General features: G+C 38.8%; 1 protein-coding gene across 1 annotated transcript in view; it reads left to right on the top strand.

Annotated features, from left to right (window-relative positions):
- The first annotated feature begins 3,992 nt into the window (after positions 1-3,992).
- The window catches only part of rec114 (REC114 meiotic recombination protein), a 45,482-nt gene continuing 27,087 nt past the window's right edge, over positions 3,993-22,387 (top strand). Inside the window, exons 1-2 of the mRNA XM_072281966.1 lie at positions 3,993-4,115; positions 5,808-5,900. Of these exons, the coding sequence (XP_072138067.1) occupies positions 3,993-4,115; positions 5,808-5,900 (216 nt within the window). The remainder of the gene's footprint in view (positions 4,116-5,807; positions 5,901-22,387) is intronic.

The raw sequence follows: 22,387 nt of genomic DNA, 5'->3' as shown, positions 1-22,387 counted from the left end.
AATGAGGGGAAAGTTTAGCAAATGGGATTACTACAGGGTTGAACATACACAGTGGGCCAAAGTGCCTGTTTTCATGCTATATCTCTCTGTGACTCTATTGCCCCTTATCAGCCTATGCCTGAGTTTTGTTTAAGTGATGATGCACACAAGCACAGGGTTGCTTCATTTGTCGATGAATTGTGAGTGCAAATGACCATCATCATCATCATCAGGTGCCGTGCCCAGTTTGAGCTTTGACTGCCATGGCCCACACACTCCTGGTTCGGGTCAAGTGGATCAAGTCATTTCCATTTCCAGTTCTCTGGCTGCTGTCTCCATCATCATTTGTCTTTGCCTTCCTCTTGCTTTCTTCCCTTCAATCTTTCCCATAATTACCGTGCACTCTAACTCCTCTTTCCTAAACACATGTCCAATGAAGTTATGTTGCCTTTTCATGATCTCATATATTATTTCTCTTTTTCTGCTTGCTCTGTTCATGACATCCTTGTTAGATATTTGACCAGGTTTAAAATAATTAACAAAAACAGAAACAATAAGTAGGAACTATAACTGACAGTGAGGAGTGTATTGTCTTGCATAATAACACAAAGCAGCTGAACTGAAAGGCAGGAATACACAGATCTCAAAGTCTAATTCACCTGGTTGTTTACCAGCAGTATCTCACTCCATGTGGCACAATAGAGCAGAATTCCTTGAAGTGAGGTGAAATATAAATCCAGTAGTGAACGAAATAGACTGGAATACAATGCATTCTTAGTCAGAACAATGAAAATAAACAAAAGTCATAGATGGATTACTTAAGCATGTGGAATTGTTGTAATTTGAAGAACAAAATCGTTCTTTGTGGTTGTTGGTGGTCACTCGGCCCTGCCCCAGGACATTGCTGCGGGAGTTCCTCAGGGCTGTGACCCAGCTCCAATCATCTTCACCAAAAATGTTCCTTCAGAATAGGGTCATAAGGATGCCTGTTCTCTTATGCAATTTCTTTTTAATTCAGCTGTTTTGCCTCATTTCTATCTTCTCAGTCCTATTTATTTCATTCCATTTTGCTAATCTTTTAAGCCCTGGTCATTTCATTCTCTCCATTTGAAAACTAAGTGTGCTTGGGTTTTTACAATGATTTTGGCCCATGAAATACAGCTCACTACCACATTTGATCTGATTTGATCTTTAATGCAGACTGAAGGTTTTCCTTAAAAAAAAAGTATGTGATTTTTTTTTGTGAGAAGCACTGAAAATGCGTATTTTTTTCTCTTAGTGTACCTTGCCTGAAGATACTAAGCGACATCTTACCTGAATGTTAATTCCCCATTTATGAGATTACACAAGTGCCCAAATTAGAACTGGAAAATATAATCTACAGAAATCTGAAAAAAAAAGGAAAGTGCTGGAGGTTTGGCTGGCTAGATAACATCTACGGAAAGAGAAAAAAATAACATTTTCAGATCCATGACCTTAGTCAGTACTCTTAGAACAGGCATAGATAAGGGAGGAACCAAAACAAATGACATATTTGTATTTTAAGAAGGCTTTTCTTATAGACCTGCACAAGAGATGAGTCAGCTAAATTAGAACTCATCGAATTGGGAATAATATACTAGTACAGTTTGAGAACTGGTTAACAGACGTAAAGCAAAGAATAGGAATTAAAAGGTCTTTGTGATCTCCGTAGGCTACGTCTAGTGGGGTACCAGCAGGATTAGTGCATGCTGGTGTACTAAATGCCATATTTACAAGATTGCTAGTGATAATGAACGAGGCAGTAAAGAAGATTATTTCAAACACATGAAACCTCACCCCTAAACGTCAACTGTTTGCTCTTTTCCATAGATGCTGCCTGGCCTGCTGAGTTCCTCCAACATTTTGTGTGTGTTGCAAAGAAGATTATTTATTTATTTAGTTATTGAGCCACTGAATGGAATAGGACCTTCTGGTCCTTCGAGCCACACCACCCATTAGTCCTCTGAGTTATTCCTAGCCTAATCACAGAATAGTTTACAATGACCAATTAATCTACCAACCGGTAGTCTTTGGACTGTGGAAGGAAACCGGCATCCCCGGAGGAAACCCACGTGGTCACAGGGAGAACGTACAAACTCTTTACAGGCAGCAGCGGGTATTGAACCCAAGTTGCAGGTACAGTAAAGCATTGTGCTAACCACTACGCCACTGTACCTCCCCAATTATGTAAACAAATTCACAACCATAGTCATAGTCATAGTCATACTTTATTGATCCCGGGGGAAATTGGTTAAACAAGCTCAGTGAGAACATGGTTAATTGGACATAATGATGACAAATATGAGTTTGTGAACTTTGGCACTTACACCAGAAAAGTACTATTCTTTTAATGATCAGAGATTTAATGTATTTTTAAAAATTTTAATAATGCAAGTGATGTTAGCCAGAAGCAGGTGAATCTGTGGAATTCATTGCCACAGACAGCTGTGGATGTCAAGTCATTGGGTATATTTAAAGTGGAGATTGATAGGTTTGTGATTAGTAAAGGCATCAAGGGTTACTGGGAGACGGCAGGAGAATGGGGTTGAGACGGTTGAGTGTTGCAGACTCAATGGGCTGAATGGCCTAATTCTGCTCCTATGTCTTATGGCATTATGGAGAGGTTTGGAAATATTGTTGTTCAGACGGACCTGGATGTCCTTGCACACAAGTCACTGAAAGTGAACAATCAGGTTTAGCAAGCAATTAGGAGGACAAATAGGTACGTTGGCTTTTATTAAAAGAGATGAGTGCAGGACCAAAGAAATTTTACTGCAATTACACAGGCCCTTGATGAGATATTGTCTGGAATATAGTAATTTTGGCCAATTACTAATAAAGAGTATACTTGTTATTGAGTGAGTGTGTCCAAGACTCATTAGACTGCTTCCTGACATGGCAGGTTTGTTGTATCAGGATAGATTGAGTCAACTAAGCCTGTATTCTCCGGAGTTTATAAGAATGTGAAGTGATCTAACTGTTAATTAAAAGAAATTCCTACAGGACTTGACAGACAAGATGCAGCAAGGATTTTTCTCCTGGCTGAGGATATCAGAATTTAGGGAACACGGTGTTAAATTAAAGAGTAAGCCATTTAGGACAGATGAGGAGAGATTTATTCATTCAGACGGTGGCAAATATTTGGAATTCTCCACCACAAGATGGGGTGGGGGAAGGTTATTGAAGCTGTCATTGCATTCTTTAATACTAGAGATCGATAGATTTCAGGATATAAAGAGAGTCAAGGCATGTAGCCTGAGAGGCAGAAAAATATATGGAGACAGAAGATCAATCGTAATCTTCTGAAAGGGCGCAGCAGGCTCAAAGCGCTAGATGGTAGCACGGTTGCTGTCTCACCACTCCAAGGATTAAGGTTCAGTCCTGAACTTGGGTTCTGTCTGTGTGGAGTTTGCACATTCTCTCTGTGAGTATGCTGAGAACAGGTGTACACCCAAGGGCCAAATAGTTCCATTCTGAGTCCACTGCTCCTAATTCTTTTGTCCTTATTAAAGCCAGCAGACAACTTTCTCACAGCATTAAAAGAATAATCTTGAGTTCTGGAAATGTTCCCCATCCACTTATGTTTGCTCTTCAATAGAAAGCTGAGAGTGATGAAAAATTCTGCTCTAACAAATTGATAAACTTGTAAAGAGCAACAACTTGCACACCCCCCTGAACAAATTTGTATGAGATGTTAGATCATGCTAATCCAAGAGGAACAGACACCTCAAGGCCATTCCCTCAAGCCCAAAAGGATGTCCAAAGAATTAGTGACAGTGAGGGAGGAAGATGCCCATTGGGTAGATAACTGAAGTTTCGTAAACTGATTGGTCTAAAGTGATCCACAATAATCAGACCTTCCACCGACAGAGCTCGTTGTAATTGGTCACTGGTGATATTACTTCAATTTAATTGGCGATTTTTCCCCACTGCTCACGGTTGATTGGTTCTTTTCTGAGCCTGTGCGTTGCTTTCCCTCTTTGTTCCGGCTAATGGCGGCGCGTTGCTCGACGACCGGAGCAGCCGGTGGTGGCGAGGCGCTGCCCAGCACCCAGTGGTCGTTGAAGCGGTACGCGCGGTTCCTAGCATCGGGTGGAGCGCCGAACTCTTGGGAGGTAAGAGAGGGACGAAGGAGAAAGTACTCAGACACCGGGAGCGGGGAATGGTGCTGTTGGATGACGGAGGTCGGGAGCGGGGAATGGAGCTGCTGGATGACGGAGGTCGGGAGCGGCTGGTTGACCGGGGGCCGCTGAATGACGGGCATTGGGAGAGAGCAGCTGGGGCGGCCTGCTGATTGGGGAGGTGCGGGGGAGGATGGATGGCCTCTCCCTTCGTGAATGGCGGCGATGGATTTTGGGGCAATATGGCGGCCGGGCGACCCGGTGGGGGTTGGGGCGGGAATGGGGTGGCCAAGTGATGGGCGTCGATGGTTTGGGGTTAGGAACGGCCTGGTGATGATGACGGGCGACAGTGCCTTGGTGGATGGGTGACGGTGATGATGGCTTGGGAAATGGGGTGGCTGGCTTACGGTGACGGGTAGCGATGGCCTGGTGTATGGGGTGATCGGGTGACGGGCGGGTGAGGTGGGGGGAGAAGGGAGCGATGGAGTGGCCTTGGGTGTGGTGTGGTTCAGAGGGTTTAGTTGATGGTGGGATTGCAGTGTGTTGGTGGCTGGTTATTAGGGGGGGAAAAACATGCCGAGGGAATTATCGGGTTCTCTCTCCCCCTTATTTGTGATATTCACTGGGAGATTTGCAGATGAAGGGCTCAAAGTGTTGTTGAGGACCTCTATCCACTATTGCTTTGACTCACTACCATTTGAAAGGAGGTATAGAAACATTTAGACTAGGACTGACAGACTGGGTAACAACTTCTTCCCTGAGGTTGTGAGACTGATGGATACTCTGTCATCACCGGGGTCTCATCATTATAACAACGAGCTAATTACTATACTGTTAACTGTTAACCTGTGCTGCACTTTACATGTATTTTGAATTATTGTATTATTTAATATTTTCGTATAATATTTTATAATAGTATATTAATATAGAATATAATTTTTAAATAGTTTATTTTTATAATATAGTATAATACTTTTGTTTGTGCTGTGGGTGATGTATTTATGTGTGGTGCGCCATGGTCTGGAAGAATGTTTTGTTTGATTGTATACTGTATCTGTGAAGTCGGATGTCAGTGAACTTAAACTTGTTTGAGATTATGATATGAGACTAGGAAGGTGGGTGGCTCTGGACTTTGCCAATTTATATTCGTTTGTCCCCAGTTTCTGCTTCCAATCTTATTTCAAGTGGAAGTGAGTGTGGCAGAGATAATTCAGAATTTTGTTTGGAGAGATTTTGCATTCTTGTTCCATTAAAATCTCCAATTTGCCTAAATTTGCAGTGTACACCAGCCAGTTAAAAATACTCAGCTCATTAATGTTATAAGCGTTTCAGTGTGCTGTAATGAGGACAGATGGCAAGTGTGCTTCTGACTGGTTTGAAAGTTCTGGGGAAATTTCAGGAAGTGGTTGTAAGATCTTTCTGGCATTATATGATTGATGTGAGTTGGTATGTTTTGCAGTGGGCAACTGACGGTGGAATTTGAAGGAATGTGATGTAGCAGGAAGCAGCAAGGTATTCTGAGAAACACCGTGGAACATTTCCAGCCTCAGTTGGTTTTGTTGGAGTATACTAATGCAGGCACTGACAACATGTATGAAACTACTGAAATGTTAGAGGATAGGTCTTTAATAGCTATGTAAATATTTTAATATTAATACAAGTAATTAGATTTTGTTTTACTGTCAGGTTTTTGAATCCAGTCCAGAGAAGGGGTTTCTCTCCTTGATTATTGTGCAGTCAGGGCATTTTCTTATCTCTCAAGGTGGGACAACCTTGCTGGTAAGTATGGCTAATCAAATTTCGGATTTTTTTTTCACTTTTAGATATCATTGATACGTTGCATTTAAGATTCGATCAACTGCGGCTGCACCAAGAAGGGATAATTAAGTGGTCAATGGAAACTTATAACCTATGAAATAAAAATCTTGTTCTGTAAATGTAAAATGCTCATGATTGGGAGAAATGCAGTTGAGAATTCAGAATAAAGTTGCTTAGACACACATTTTGTGTTCAAGAATGTACTTTGTTAATATTTATCTCTAACCTGAAAATCTACCAAAATATGAGACAGGAGAGGATCTATTGTGATCTCCCTATATGTGGAACAAGCTTAGAAGAATGAAGAAACCATCAAATAATAGTTTTGCTCTTCTCCAGTCCTTTTACTGTTTCTATCTATCACCTCAGTTTCTTGTATCTTTCAGAATTAATTTATTATTACTGTCTTATATATTTTGAATTTTGTTTGCAGCAGTATAGTGCAAAAATAGAAAATTACTATAATTATAAAATACATACAATAAAGAAATAATGAAGTAGTCATCATGGACTGTTCAAAAATCTGATGGCTTTCAAGATGATGTTTCTGAATCATTGAGTATGGGCCTTCAGGTTCCTGTATCTCCTCCCTGATGGTAATAATGAGAAGAGGGCATGTCCAGGACAGTCAATTTCCTTGGTGATAGATGGTGCCTTCGTAAGGCACCACTCCTTGAATGTGTCCTTGATGGTGGGAAGGGTTGTGCCTGTGATGGAGCTGGATGAGTACAACTGTCTATAGGTGCTTACCATCCTGAGCATTGGAGGCACAATAGCAGGTTTCAGTGCAACCAGTGGGAATGCTGTCTACTATACATCTATAAAAATTTGCCAAAAGCCTTTGACATGTGAATTCTCCTCAAACTCTTAATGAAGTAGAGTTGCTGGCATTTCTTAGTAATTGCATCAATGTGTTGGGCCAAGGATAGATCCTCAGGTGTTGACAACCAGCAGTTAAAGCTGCTCACTTTTTCCTCCCTGACCCCTTCCCTCATCCCGTGATGACTGAAGTCCACAGTTAATTCCCACTGTCCCTCCTCACCTGCCAATCACACCACCTCAGCTGGATCCCTGCACTTGCTCCTCACCTTCCCACCACATTTTTATACTGGCCATCTACTCTCTTTCTTTCCAGTCCTGATGAAGGGCCTTGACCCAAAACATTAACTGTCCATTTGCTTCCTTAGTTGCTGACTGACCTGATGAATTTCAACACCATTTTGTTTGTTGCTGCAGATTCTTGTTTCCAATCATTTTGATGCGGATATGTGGACTGGTCTATGTCTACGTCACATTTGATCCTTATAGAAAATGAAGAACTATCCTGAAAATGGAAGTTATAAATTATGAAGAAAAGAGTACCTTTGCTATATTTCATTTCAAGTAATTATGAATATTTGCAAAACAAATGAACATCACTCATCCAGTATAAAAACAATACAACAATCAAGTATAAAAACATTGAGTATAAAACAATATTAATACATTTGAAAACACTTCAAAACATTTACTTCACTTTCAAGAGTTTTTCTTTAATTTTTTAACATATGTAACAAATGGCTGGTATTTAAGGACTTTTTTGTCTTTTGTATGTTACAGATGTTAGAAATGGTATTTCAACAGGCTGTAGAGAATCTGGAAGAGCAACCTATAGGTCAGCAATACAGCACCTAAAGAGTTTGATGCTGCCTTTCAAACCAGTCATGACTAAATTACACCAGTCTGTCGGTTGTAGTTTGAATTCTTACTGCCCAATTTGTTTTATCAGTGCCTGGTTGGAGTTGTTGCCAGCCTGTTTAGGAGAGTACTCACAGTTCTTCTGTTCACATTTGTAAGTTTCCAACTTGGGTGTAGTGAGAAGAAAGAATCCTCTATATTTTTAAGCAGAAACAAATACATGTCAGATTCATAAACTCCTTGAACAAGATTTGGCACTACTTAAGATATTCAGTCAATTGCACTTCAAGCAGTCTCTGTACTTCTCAGAAATCAGGTTTTAGATTTGTGTTGCCAGGTTAACATCATTGCATGTAGAAATCGTATTGGGAAAGGTTATTGCATCCAGATACAGTTGATGAGTTCTCACCTGGGTGTTGAATACATTAGGTGCACAGTGCTATTTTGTATAAAGTGCACTATTGTGCTGAGTGACTTTTTGCCATAGAGCCCTATTCCATGCTGCACTTTTTCATGCTGCACTTTCTCCAACACACTTTCAGCAAATTTCTCAACCTGCTTGCACACGGCCATCTTGTTTCACCAGGACTAGTCGGAATTAGATCTCCTAATAGCCTTGGTCTAGCTTGGACCAGTGTACTGAGTTCTAGGAGATAAGATGAAAACCTTTGACAACAAAGCAACATATGGCTTTGAGAATGGCATCAGGGCACTCTGGTAAAACAGGTCAGTAGTTTTGTGCTTGAGTTTATACTTTGTACAAAGGAAGATAGCTGTGGCTATAGAAGGTTAATCATCTCAGCCCTAGTCTCGGGATTTCACTGTTAGACTTCATTGGGGCATTGTCCTTCATTGATGTCCTTTCTGCCATCATAGACACACAAATGAGAAGTTCCACTGATTACAAAATTTCAGTTCCATTTGCAACTCCTCAGCAACCAAAATATGCAATGTCTGTACACAAATAGACATGGACAAGAATCAGGCATGAGCAGAAAAGTGGCAAGTAATATACCTGGCAATTTTGGTAGTTGGGTAACCTGCTGTAGATTTGTCAATCAATAGCATCACTCCATCATTAATATTGTAAGGGATGGCAAGTACTTGCCTCCTGACATGCACAAGACATTTCTACCATCTTCAAGGCACAAATCAGCAGTGATCTGAAATGCCCTCCACTTGCATGAAGGGGTGTTATTCCACTAATTCCATCCAGGACAAAATAACCTGTTTGATTAGCAGCCTATCAACAATCGTATGTCTACTGTACCTCCACTATGTACTGGCCACAGTGTGCACTATATTCAAAATTTTCTGCAGTTATGAATCTAGGCTCCTTAAAATGCACATCACAAATGTACAGCTTTTCTCTAAAAAGGACAAGTAGCAGTCGCTTTGGAACGTCACCACCTGCAAGTATCCCTCCAAGTTGAGCATCATTCTGACTTGGAACTACATATTGCCTTTTATTAAGTATTACTGGACCTGAATCCTGCAAAGGTCACTCCAATAATGCTCTTGATGTGCCTTCAACAAAAAGACAATAGATATTCAAGTAAGTAGCCTACCAACACCTTTTCAATGGCAACTGGGATGAGGGGAGCAATAAATATCGGCCTTGCTGGTATTGTCCAAATCCCAGAAATGAATGTTTTAAGTGTGAAGACAAACTTCATTTGATAATAGAGCATAAGCCTTAAACCATCAAGTAAATGGATATAAATTTTTGCATTCCACACGCTAATCTCCAAGTGCAGTTGCAATGATTAGAATGCACAGAACTCACACCAACGACTGTGGATTTAACATCATTGACAATAAAGTTAGTTCAGCTGCTTTAAATAATCCAAAAATGAAGTGTGTGAGGAATAAATTGTTGGTTGTAAATCTTTGGCATTCTCTATTCCTGAAACTAAAGAGCAGTGGTTCCCAACCTGGGATCTATGGACCCCCTCAGTTAATGGTAAGGCTCCATGGCATAGAAAAAGGTTGCTATAGAGGCTGATTGATTGAAGGACAGACAAATCTTTAGATTTTAGCGAGGGGTCAGGAAAATGGAGTTGAGACATGGTCAGTTCAACTACAAATTACTGAAGGGTTAGAAGGGCTATAAAACTATTTTTCATGCTCTTGGCTACTGGATCTTGTGTGATTTGCATGCATGAGTTGAAAATTTGTCACTTCAGGATCAGCCTTTTTTTTGCCCCCCATGTCTGAAAACTTATCTTTATTCTGTTTTTGAATATATGTGTATGTTCTGGGGGAAAATAGTCATTATCAGAATAAGCTGTATTCTGATTTAATATGCATTTATTCCCTATTTTTAATCAAAATAAGAATTGCCACAGCCTCCTGGGCAATTTGAACTGGTTTCTGAAGCAAAATGCTTTTATATGTACTCGAGGTCTGTACTTGCTACTGCAACAGACTGATTCTTAGCACTGCTAATAATAATGGTAATGATAATGGGAATTTATCATTGTTTCTGAAGTTTAAACCAGGGTATAATGTATGAATCAAAGGTAGAGAATGCTTGGAACAATCAGTAAGTCAAATAAGTGACGTTATAGATCAAGGACCCTTCATCAGAGCTGAAAAAGTGAGAAGATAGCCATGTTTCAAGTTGCAGAGAGAGAGACTGGAAAGAAAAGGGGGAAAAAAGTTGGTCTTTCACTTTTCAGTCTGATGAAGGGTCCTTGACCCAAACACTAACTCTGTTTCTCTAGTTGCTGTTGCTGCTTTGCCTGATGAATGCTCACAGCATGTTTTGCTTTTTTGATTTCTATTTCCAGCACCTGTGGTATTTTGCTCCAATCACCACAAATGGAAGTACCTCATCACATAATAAATGTTGCTTTTAAGTGGTAAACTGGGACACTATTTTCTGTATTCTGAGTGATAACCTAGCTGATGGGTTTATTCTCAAGTTATCATTCACAACTAATTAAGGTTAATTATTAATTTTGCAAAGGCTAACTATTACTTGCTAGTGAAAGTACTGCCTTTGGTGCACAAGAGACTGGCTGCTAATGAAAACTAGGCTATGCTTGAAGAGGTGAAAATAGTGGGAAAATTGGAACTAAAGCATTAATTTTATTTGATCTATAATGCTACATGAGCTGTAACAAATAAGGTATGCTAAAATGTGCATTGCATTGTAGCATATGCAATATGTGCTCCAGGTTAATTATTCAGGGTAAGTGCATCTTCTGATTTAGTTCAGGTGCCTGTCAAACAGATAATGTTCTTGCTAAGAACATTAAATCCCAGATTCAACTTCAGATACTGTTCTGTGTTGAGAAATCCATGATCTGTCATGGCTAATAGCTTTTAAAGTAACTCCTAGGCACTTGCATTTTACTTCAAGTGTCAATATTAATGATTGTGATCTCAGTGGTCAAGTTTTCCAAATCAATTTCTAATATATAATGAAACTTTCAAATGAACATAATAAATTACCTGTGTTTGTGTCCTCCAAAATATTTGGAAAAAAAATCATGCATATGGTTTTTGTGGGAGTTGTTTGCGAAGTTAGGAATTTTAGATAATGACAGTGAATGAATGTTATCATTGAAAATTCCTTCAAAACTTTGGAATGCGGGTTATTTCCTGGGGACTTAGTGCCTTTCAAACTTGTTTTCTGAACTATTAATTATTTTATTTTTTATTTAGAGATACAGCATGCTGATATCCCAATAAGCCCACACCACCCAGTTACACCCATATGACCAATTAACCCACTAATCCATACGTCTTTGGTATGTGGAGGGAAGCTACAGCACCCAGAGGAAACCCACAGTCATGGAGAATGTACAAACTCCTTATAGATAGCGGCAGAATTAAACTAGGGTCACTGGCTCCATAATGGTGTCAGCTAAGAGCTATGCTACTGTGCCACGTTAATTACTAATGCTAATTTTTTTTGAGCACCTTGTCTACTTGAGGCCTTTACTTGACTATTTCTGGGAGGTCTTCTGAATTTTCCATAAAGAGTGATACAAAATATCTACGTCTAATTTTTCTGTCACCACCTTATTCCCAATATACCCTTGCCCGTCTCAGTTTGTCAGGGATCCACATTAACTTATAACAGTCTTCACCTTTTATCTACCTATGGAAGCTCTTACAGTCTGTTTTGATGATTCTTGCTAGCCTCAGTCCATTGCTGAGTTTCAATTTTTTACTAATCTGCTAGCTTACTTTCTCCAAAATCATGCCATTATCATTGGTTTAATGCTTTCTTTAAATTTATTTGCTGAATACTTCATGATGGATTGTTTTTGTCTTAAAAAATGCAGATTGATTGTAAACTCTATCTAATGTATGTTTATTGGCATACCTTTTAATGTTTGTTCTTAAATTTACCTACTCGTACCTTATGGTTTTATAGTTTGAGCCCCAAATTTCCCAATGAACCAAATTGGTCTCAAGTTTTATCTGTAATTTCTCCAATGACCAGTGTTCCCTAAAGGCCACTTGGCAACCAAATCATCAATTAACCCTTTCTCACATAACCAATACTAGACTTAAAATAAGTTCTTCCCTGTTGGATACTTCACACACTAATGTAGATAACTATCTCTTATGTACTTCACAAATTCATCTTCAACACATTTGGTTTGACAAGTCAATATGTAGATTAAATCCCCTCCGGATGTTGTATTACCCTTATTACATATGCCTCTAATTTGCTGGTTTATGTAATACTCTTCTTTTCCAGTACTGCCTGGGGCCTACTTGCAACTTCCACCACTCTCTAACAGTGCAAACTACGTCAACTGCTTGACTTTTCTGAGCTATAATCTTATCTCTTGTTGACCTTTATATCATTCTATAATGTCAAAGGCACTGCCTTCTCCTTTTCTATTTTGCCTGTTTCTACTGTTGGATGAGTTGCCTGGAATATTTAAATCTTGGACATTTTGTTATAGCCACTATCCTTTAATTAATTTATCTAGTCATGAATGTTGCATGCAATTCAGATAAGCTTTTGATATTATTTTCTTTTTACCATTTTCTCTGCTCTGTGTCCAATTCAAAGTGTCACACTTGGGCTATTGTTTCCAAATTTGCAGTCCTACTTAATGGATTTGTCATTTCCCTTTAACTTACTAAGTTCACCTCACTTGAATCATTTCCCCCATCTCTTTTTAGACTGGTGGCATATTTAGTATTTAAGTTCAGTGATTTTGTAACCAGAGTTATTTTAGTAAGATTGGTCCCAATGGAACACGTACTGTCTCCAATGCTGGTACTCTCCGAATTGAAGCTGTTTCTCTGCCCCCCCCCCCAATCCTCTGAGTGATATTCAATTCTTGGATTTTTCCTCTGCCAATTTGTATGTGACTCTGGTAGTAGTCCAGTGGTTATTACTGTTGTAGCTTTGCTTTATAATTTGGACTTTAATTCATATTTCTTCAACAGAGACTCCTACTTTGTTTAATCTATGTCTATGTCATATGGACCTTAACAATGGATCTTGCCCTTGTTTCAAGTTCAAATGAAAATCTTAGTTTGCTCTACTGACAAACTGAATGTGGCTAAACAGCAGCTTTAAAATTTGATCCTGCTGGTTTTGTACTTTGGTATATTTCTGCTACGTTTATGGATATGTAAATCAAGTTTGGCAATTTAGTTGAATAACAGTTCCACATTTTTGCATCAAATCCTCTAAGAATGAATTTTGCCAATTTCTGCCACATTCATGAGAAGGTATCTATTTTCAAGTGTTTTCATATTAATGGAAGATTGTGAGAAAATCATTAGCTCAGTATAAAAGATGGAACTTCTTAAAACTTGTGGTTTTGTGTTCATGTGATAATTTAACATGCAAATGCTCAGTCTTAGAACTCTTAAAAGCCCATCTCTGATACTGTTTGCAAATGATATTTGGATCCGTAGTTGGTTCAATGCTGCTAACTAAGGGGAGTGGGAGAAAAAGGGGTTGGATAGGCAAGGGAGTGGAGACACAGTTGCCTTTCCAAATTTGTTGGTAATTTTGTTGATAAGAATGCATATTGAATATCACAGGAAAAAAGATAGAGTTAAGTTGTGTTCCATGGTAAAAGCCTGGTGGTAGTTACTTACCTAAAACAATAACATTTTATCTAGTTGTTTTACAACAGGAAAATGACCTAAGGTGCAACACAAACATTATTGAAAAGAATTTGATGACAGGTCACATGTAGGGGTCTTCTGGGACAGGAGACTGAAGTTTGTTCTAAATGTTTTGAGACTAGTCTTAATGAAAAGAGGCAACATTTATGGAAGAAATTTTAGAACTTGACTTCAGAGTCTTTGCCAGCAATGTTGAGTACTTAAATTGTAGGGTGATCATGACATTAAAGTTTGTAGAGGGTTGTAGGCAGATAGCAGTTTTAGAAACCTAAAATCATGGAGGGAGTAATATGGTTTGCTGACACTGGTGAAGTAACATCTATCATAACATAAGAATTTGTTGCATCCGAGCCTGCTCTGCCATCCATCAAGATTTTGACTGATTTAGTTTAGCCTTATTTGTTTGCACATTTTCCCTATAACCCATGGCTCTTGTAATATCCAGAAATCTTATCAATCTCTTGTTTTGATTGAAATTCCATATCCTTCTTGGATAGTAAATTCCAAAGATTCAGCACACTGTGATAGAAGAAATATCTACTTATACAAGTACTAAATGGTTTACTCCAAATTCTGAGATTCTGATGGCAGGAGAAACGTCTTCCATGCTTCTATGCAATAAGTCTTCATCAAAATTTTTGTACTTTTCAGCAAAATAACTCCTCATTCTTCAGAACTCCAATCAAGTCTGCTCAATCTTTCTTTGTATGGCAAAGGCCGTCCAAGAAAACAGTCTGAATAATTTTTGATGCACCTGTTGACCAAAACTGTAATTAATACTTGACATGTAGGTCTTACAAAGTTCCAGTACAATAATAGTAAAGCTACTTATGAACTTTAAGCTCCCATGTGCCTTCTGTTCCTCATGCAATCAAGGGCAGCGTTCCTTTGTCTTTTCTAATCACTTGATATGGTAAAATCTGTGTTTCTAGAATAAGGAAAGATGTTATCCTTGGGTAGGGTTTGCTCTCCTTTCTGGATTGTCAGTCCAGGTTTACCGATCAATTGCCATGTCATCCCTACTTTGTCATATTTCTTTATGACATAGGAGGACCCTGTTCAACCCATTGAGTCTCTTGCCAGTTTCCAGAGTAACATTGTCAGTTCCATTCCTTCACTTAATGTCCTATTATATATTCTCTCACATCTTGCTTAATATCCTGCCCATTAGGGGTAATTTGCAGTGATCAATTAACCTGCCACCCTGGATGCAAAGCACCTGGGGAAATAAATGCAAGTACAAGGACAAAATTGCAAGCTCACATAGAAAACATGCTTTCCTGCAGGAAAAAGAATCTCAGGGTTGTATGTGGCAACATGTATGTAGTCTGATGTATTTTACTTTGAACCTGGGGTCAGAATAAAAACCAGGTCACTGGAAATGAGAGACAGTTGTACTACCTTAACACTTGGCAACACCTATTTTTAACCCATCATTGGAGCTAATTGCTATTACTGATCACTGTTTGGAATATCACATTCACATGAATTATACCAAGATACTCACACAAGGCTCCATTTACTTACGTGGAATCAAATTTTGGAAATGGAATTCAAAACCCACATACCCTCCATTGGACTTCTAACATAAAAAATAGCTTCCCTTCTGTTGACTCTGCTTACACTTCCTACTTACTGTCTTAGGAAAGCAGCCAACGTACTTAAGACTTCTTTCGTGCTGGTCATTCTCTTTTCTTCACACCCGCCCCCCCCCACCACTTTCATCAGGCAGAAGATACAAAAGCTTCAAAGCATTCACCAACAGGCTGAAGAAGAGCTTCTATTCCACTGTTAAAAGGCTCTTGAATGGACCTTTTCTATAAAAAAGATTAACTCCCCCCGATCTCTCAATCTATTTTGTCATGGCCTTTGCACTTTGTCTTTGCATTGCACTTTTTCAGTAAATAGCACTATATTCTACATTCTCTTACTGCTTTTCATTTTGTACTACCACTATGTATTTGTGTTTGAAAGGATCTGTCTGGATGGCAAGTAAAATAAAGTTTTTCACTAATCTCAGTACAGTGAATTCTATTTAATTGCATCATTACATTTTGGCTCAATTAAGTGGCTGCCCCAATTAGTCAAAGTTTCATGGAAACAGTTTAAAAGGTATTTTAAAAAGACAAACTGAGTAATAAATTATGTACTTAAATGAAAATTCCAACACAACCATTAGTTCTACAATACTATAAAACTGCATTAGTTCCTAATAGTTATTGACAGAGGAATTCATCCAGTGTACGCAATGAGCAAAATCGGAGCACATACATATGTACATACATACGTTGTGCAGATAATGGACTGCCTTCATACAATGCCATCAATGATTGCATCCTCCAAATCTTCATGCTCATCGCAATATTCAAGGTGACTGATGTGTTCAAATTTTTTGTAGTGCCTTACATGTTGAAGTAGTGAAATCGTTTCATTTTCACTCTTGATTGTTTCTGGCAGCTCCAGGCTTGACTGCTTGAAACCTCAGTGAGCAAAACAGTTCGGAATTGTCTTGCTGCTTTTCTCGCGTCACAAAAATTGCTGCTTTTTGCATGCAAAACACACACAATTGGCACTATTTAAAAACTTAATTCTAAGGATGGTGTAGTGTCTAAAGGCCACACAGGTGTGTGCAACTGATCCTAGTTAGAACTTGTTCGGCAACAGTCTCCCGCCCCTATTAAGCAGCATAGTGACCCAAATAAACAAAGGGAATCCCAGAAATTTTCTTAATGTCCCAATAAGCAGCTGCCCCAATTAACTGATGAACTAATTAACTGGAATTGACTGTATATACAGTGATAACCAGATATTTGAATGGAGGGATATGGACCATGTGCAGACAAGTGTGATCAGTTTAAATTGACATTATGGTCAGCGCAAACATGTTTCCTATGCTGTACAGTTCTTTATTTTCATGCAGTTAAGTGGCAGTCAAAGGGGGGATGGTGGATATTTGAGAAGAGTAAAACAGGGCTACGGGAAAATAAGAGAAGGGTTAATGGACTCTTAAGATTGCACTGCTGAATGGACCTGGTGGGCTCGGTGGCTTTCTGTATTATGAGTAATGTAAGGTCCTGATTAATGGAAATAGCCTAATCAATCTTCCTGCTGTGGTGTAGATCAGTACTGGAAGAAAGGATAATAAGTGTGCCAGTAATATCCACATCTATGGGTAAATAAAATGTCAGATCACACTGCAAGCAGGTTTGGTTGCACAAACTGACTGCCCTGCTGACTACCTTACATTTAAAGAATGGCTATTGTAGTGAAATTGTCATTATTATTCCTACCAAAGTGTTAATATTTTCGCATAATATGGAAAAAGTTAGTTGTAGAAAATATGTAAAGTTGAATTTTAAAGGTATCATTTTATCCTCATTAAAGTAATACTTTTCTCTTAAGTAGTCTCTGCTCTGTAAGAGATTGTCAAATATTTCTTAAAATTATAGATTTGTAATTAGAGCAGAGGTAATTATATCCTCTATCACTTATGATTTTTTTTAAACTGCCTCTTATGTATGATCTAGATGGTAGTTCCAGAAATTCAATATTGATAGTTAAATAAATATTACTTAATTGCTTTCACAGATATATCCGTCTTTTGCTATCACACGCTGCTCTTTATAATGTGCTGTCTTTGAAAACAAGCTGCAAAAACATAATAAAACTGTACATTTAATATAGCAAGGGGAGGGGTATAGCAATGACGACGTGTGTCCATCTAATGCCCTCTGCTGTGTAGTGATGTAATTACATCAATAACTTCTTTTCACCTAGTGCAAAACCTGAACAAGTTAGGGGAAGACTTCTACTTTCACACTTCAGGCATTTTCAAGTTATTTCAATCATCTTGGGCATGCCTAATTATCAAATTGTTTGCCTCAAATTTTGAGATGCAAAAATAAGGCAATTGATAAGATGAACAGGTACAAACCGTTCCTACTGGTGGAATGATTCAGTATAAAACAAGAGCATAACCATAACTTTTGAATTGGACAATTTATGAGAAGATATTTTACGTGCAAACAGTAGTGTAATCTAGGGCTTCCTTCCATAAGATATGGATACTGTACATAAAATTTCCATTAACTCTGGTTGAGTATGGATTATGGTGCAGATATAAGAGGAACTGATGTATAGATCAGCCAGGATGTAATTCAGTCCCATTCTTTCAACCAATGGTTAAAAACTATCTATTTCATTATATTCTTGACAACTCATGAAGTACTCATCACATTTTACAACAAAAATAGTGGAATGCCATGTATGCTCAGCAAGTTCACACAAACTGCACTCTTATAATGACTAGTTAATCTGTCTTTAGTAATATTGATAGAAGAGCAAATATTGATTAGGACACCAGTGACAGTACTGTATTCCTAGTCTTATAATTATGCCTGGGATCTTTTACATCCACTTGAGGAAAGATAATTTAGCAATTCAACTGAAAGATAACACTTCCCTCAATGTTAGAATTTATACTCCCACTCTTACTAATTCAAAGATGTAGGACTTGCTAAAAGTTCACAACATTACATCAAAATATGAGGACTAAAGAACAATAATAAAGTAATAGTATACTAACAGCAGTTGCTGCATTCAGAAATGGACACCTGGAATGGGTTGCCAGCTGGAACGATGGAGGCAAAGCCCTGGAAGAAGTAAATATAGACAACAGTGGGTAGCACTCGGCTTTTTGCAGCTGGATGAACTGAAGTGGGTCAGTTGGTCTTCCTCAACCATAATTACCTTGTCATCTTTGATAAATTACAGTGGTGGATAATTATTCTGCCACCATTGGTTGAAATTGTTCAAATGTAACAGGACAAAGTGGTAACAAACTCAAATGTAAATGAATGTGACTTGATATTCTGAGTAGAAGTGAGAGACATGAAACAGCACTTGGAAATAAATTTATAGATGGAATCTTTTTCATGTCTGTATGCTGATGGAAAGAAACTTTTTCACGCTATCTTGAAAGTTTCTTCCCACGGCAGTTAATCTGACCAGCCATTTAGTTAATAACCCTGCTCTGCCATCTATCAATTAACCTCGTCACTGCACTGCATTGTAAAGACTTTTTATAATCCTATTTACCTGGTAGGTCATGCTGGTGTTTATGCATATCTTATTCCATATCTATAGTTTAACCTCTAACTTTATTTTTTGTATATTTTTTGCACGCTGTTCCATGACTAATACACCTCAGCATATGCCTAATATGTGTAAATGTATATCGCAAGTAAAGTTGATACTTGGTGATTTTACTGAAAAACAATAGTCTGTATGGGTTGGGATGTTAATTTTAAGTATGCTATTTATGTAGGAACCAGAGTTCTACACTCTGCAGGACTTTTTTCAAATTTCCTAAGTCCTGAAAATTTGCATGGCTAGGAAACAATGTTATTAATAGTATAAATTTAAAGGAAGTAATTGAAGATCTGGAATGGATGCAACCAATGAGTGGCATGGTAGTGTAGAGAACAGTGTAATGCTGTTACAGCACTGGGTTCAATTCCTAATATCTATAGGGAGTTTTTAATGTTCTCATGAGCATGAGAGTTTTCTCTGTGTTGCTTTGCTTTCCTCCCAAATTCCAAAGATGTATGGGTTAGTAGGTTAATTGGTCACATGGGTGGAATTGGGCATTGTAGGCTTGTTGGTCAGGAAGGACCTGTTATTGTGTTGTATCTCTAAATAAAAATGATAGTCCTAAAATATGATTAATGGCCAACTTTTTAAAAAAAAAAAAAAAAAAAAATCTTGTGCTTTCTGGTTTTGGTTATTACACACAGTACTTTGTTTTGTTACTTTGTAAGAAATGATAACAGTGGTGAAATATTGTGTGGAGTTGAGTGGGCGAAGCGGTCCTGACCCTCCAAGCAGACCATTGTCTTTGTCAGAGCTGGGGAGCAGCCAACACCTGCCAAAAGGACATCTGCAGGCATTCTGACCTCTGCAAAGGACTGGCAGCTGTTGGTGGACCTTGAAGGGCAGCTGAAGTTCCCCAAACGTATCGTAGCCACCACCCTGCGACCAGACATTGTCCTAGTGTCTGAGTCTACTAAGCAAGTGGTGCTGCTGGAGCTGACAGTCCCATGGGAAGATAGCTTGGAGGAGGCCTTTGAAAGGAAGCTCTCCAAGTACGCAGGACTGGTCAGCAACTGTCAGCAGGCTGGATGGAGAGCGAGGTGTCTCCCAGTGGAGGTTAGTTGTAGGGGATTCATAGCCCGTTCTTTAGTTAGAGCCTTCAGCATTTTGGGCATCGAGGGAGAGAGGAAGAGGAGAGCCATCCGCAGTACCACCGATACGGCAGAGAGGGCCTCAAGATGGCTGTGGCGCAAAAGAGGGGAGCCATGGAGTCATAAGTAGCTAGCCATCTGGACACAAGCTGAGGTCTGATCAGCCCTGGCTGGGTCACCTGGAGGAGGTTGTATGATGTTGAAAGACCCGAAACACCGGATGATTCCAGGAACATCACTGAAGATGTGTCCAGAAGCATCAGTAGATGTATGTACACAGCTAAGTGATTAAATTATTTATCTCTGATCCGTTGTGCTATTGTTTTAACATAGTCTGTGCTTTGTGTTTCATAAATGCACAGAAACTTCTTCCACAATTATATTGGCAGATATGCACATGAGAAGCAAAATGAGGATCAAGTTGAGTTCTGTGGTGGGAAATCTGAGCTACTTTGCAAAGCCTACCTGTTATAGGATCCTCTGTAGGTCACCTCTGTACAAGCTAGAACACCTGAAGCAAATTAGAGAGATACATCATTCTACTGACTGCAGTGGGCTCTTTTATCCAGAGTGCAGTGCAGAAGTTCATTTCTCTGCTTTATCAGTCCTTTCAAAATGATAGATGTATTGTGCAACCTGATAGCACATTGATGTACAATACATGTGACAGAATTCACAATTGCATTTTGAATGGTTGAAAACTTTCTTCACCCTTCTACTTTGGAACTACAGTCATTCAGGTGACATTTGAGTGTTTCAGAAAAGATCCAGACAGGGATATATGGCACTAATAAGTTTTTTTTTGCATCTGCTATTGTCCATGTGTTCAGGCAGTCAGTGGCTCAATTGATAGACATCTGTTAAAATGAAATGGCAAAAAGGCACCACCGTGCTAAATGGTGGCCCTGTGATTTATTTTAATATATTAGAAGTTCAGTAGATTCCAGTTAATCAAGGCAGCCACTTAATTGAGAAATAACTGGGATGTCCTTTGTTTACTTGGGGTAGTATGCTGCTCTGTTTGGGCAGGACACTTGCTGAACAGTTTCTAACTAATGTCAGAACAGTTTTTAAATAATGACAATTGTGTGTGCTTATTTTCAAAAAGCGTGATTTTTGTCACTGGAAGTTGGTAAGAAATAAGTAGTAAGACAATTTGGAACTGATTTGTGCACTGTAGTTTCAAGCATCCAGGCTTGGAGATGCCAGAAACGACTGAGAATGAAAATCAAATGACTTCACTACAAGTTGGGAACTGTGAAGAATTTGAAGATATTGACACTCATCTTGAATGTTGCAATGAAAATGTAGATTTGGAGGATGCAATTGTTGAAATCATTGTATGAAGGCAGTCCAATATCTGCACTAAGTGTCTATGTTAATTTTGTTAGTTTGCAGTCAATCAAAAGAACACTGCAGCATGTTAGTTACCCATGATGACAGTAAAACTTGTATGGAAGAGTTTCTAAAGTAGAAAAGGTGTTGCACTGAAACAGTTCCCATTCTCTCTGACCTTGTATGTCTGGGTCCAGTGGTATAAATAGTCATCATAAGCTAGGCTCTGTGCCTTATCATGCACTTCATTCTACACAAAGTTTTGCAGAATCTCCTTCATGGCTGTTAGATCTCACTGTTGATTTCATCTGTCATCCGTCCTCCCTACTGGAGCTGACTTAAGTTGCTTGGACAGGTTTGTCCCTGTTTCAGTGGGGTATGAGGTCACCGGCTGCCCTCACCTGGTTTAATTTGCATGGCAAAACAGTCAACAGTGGTGTGGCTGCTGTTTCATGCAAACAGCTACTTGGAGCCACAGGTGAGAGCTGGATGTATGGTGGGGACCAAAGGTTGATTGAGCTATCCCAGAATAGACATGACAAACCCCTTAATAAGAGGTGCCACCTTCCCTTGACACCCCATACATGGCAGCGTATGCTGGATAAATTCCTCTGTCAATAAAAAATGCCATTTATCCTTCAATGCTTTCTTCCTACCCTTTTAATATCTCTTTTGTATATTAACTCACTCTTGTAATATATAACAAAAATCCACTCAAAAAAACTACAGTAACAACTCCAATTAATGATCAAACCAATGTTACATGCAATCTGTTAGCATTTGTTTCTTTATTTAAAAATCATGTGGATGAGTTTACAATTTCTGTTGGTCTAAGGGCTTACAGCTAAAGTGTCACCTTTTCAAAGATATGCACATTTACTAAGAGATCTCCACCCTTTCTAAATTGCACACTCTGGAATAAATCACCGGTCTCAGCAGGAATAGTATGCTTAATAAAGAATTGGTAAACCCTTTGTTTTCTCATTGCTTCTATTTGTAAATGGGAATCTTGAAAGCTTTTATGAATAAATTCACTATGGCACAGAGGCTTATTCCTATCCCTTAGATGTTGATTCA

This window comes from Mobula birostris, chromosome 18, assembly GCF_030028105.1.
Source record: "Mobula birostris isolate sMobBir1 chromosome 18, sMobBir1.hap1, whole genome shotgun sequence".
Classification (NCBI taxonomy): Eukaryota; Metazoa; Chordata; class Chondrichthyes; order Myliobatiformes; family Myliobatidae; genus Mobula; species Mobula birostris.
Note: the sequence above shows the minus strand (reverse complement) of the source record. Positions and strands in the feature narration are given on the sequence as shown.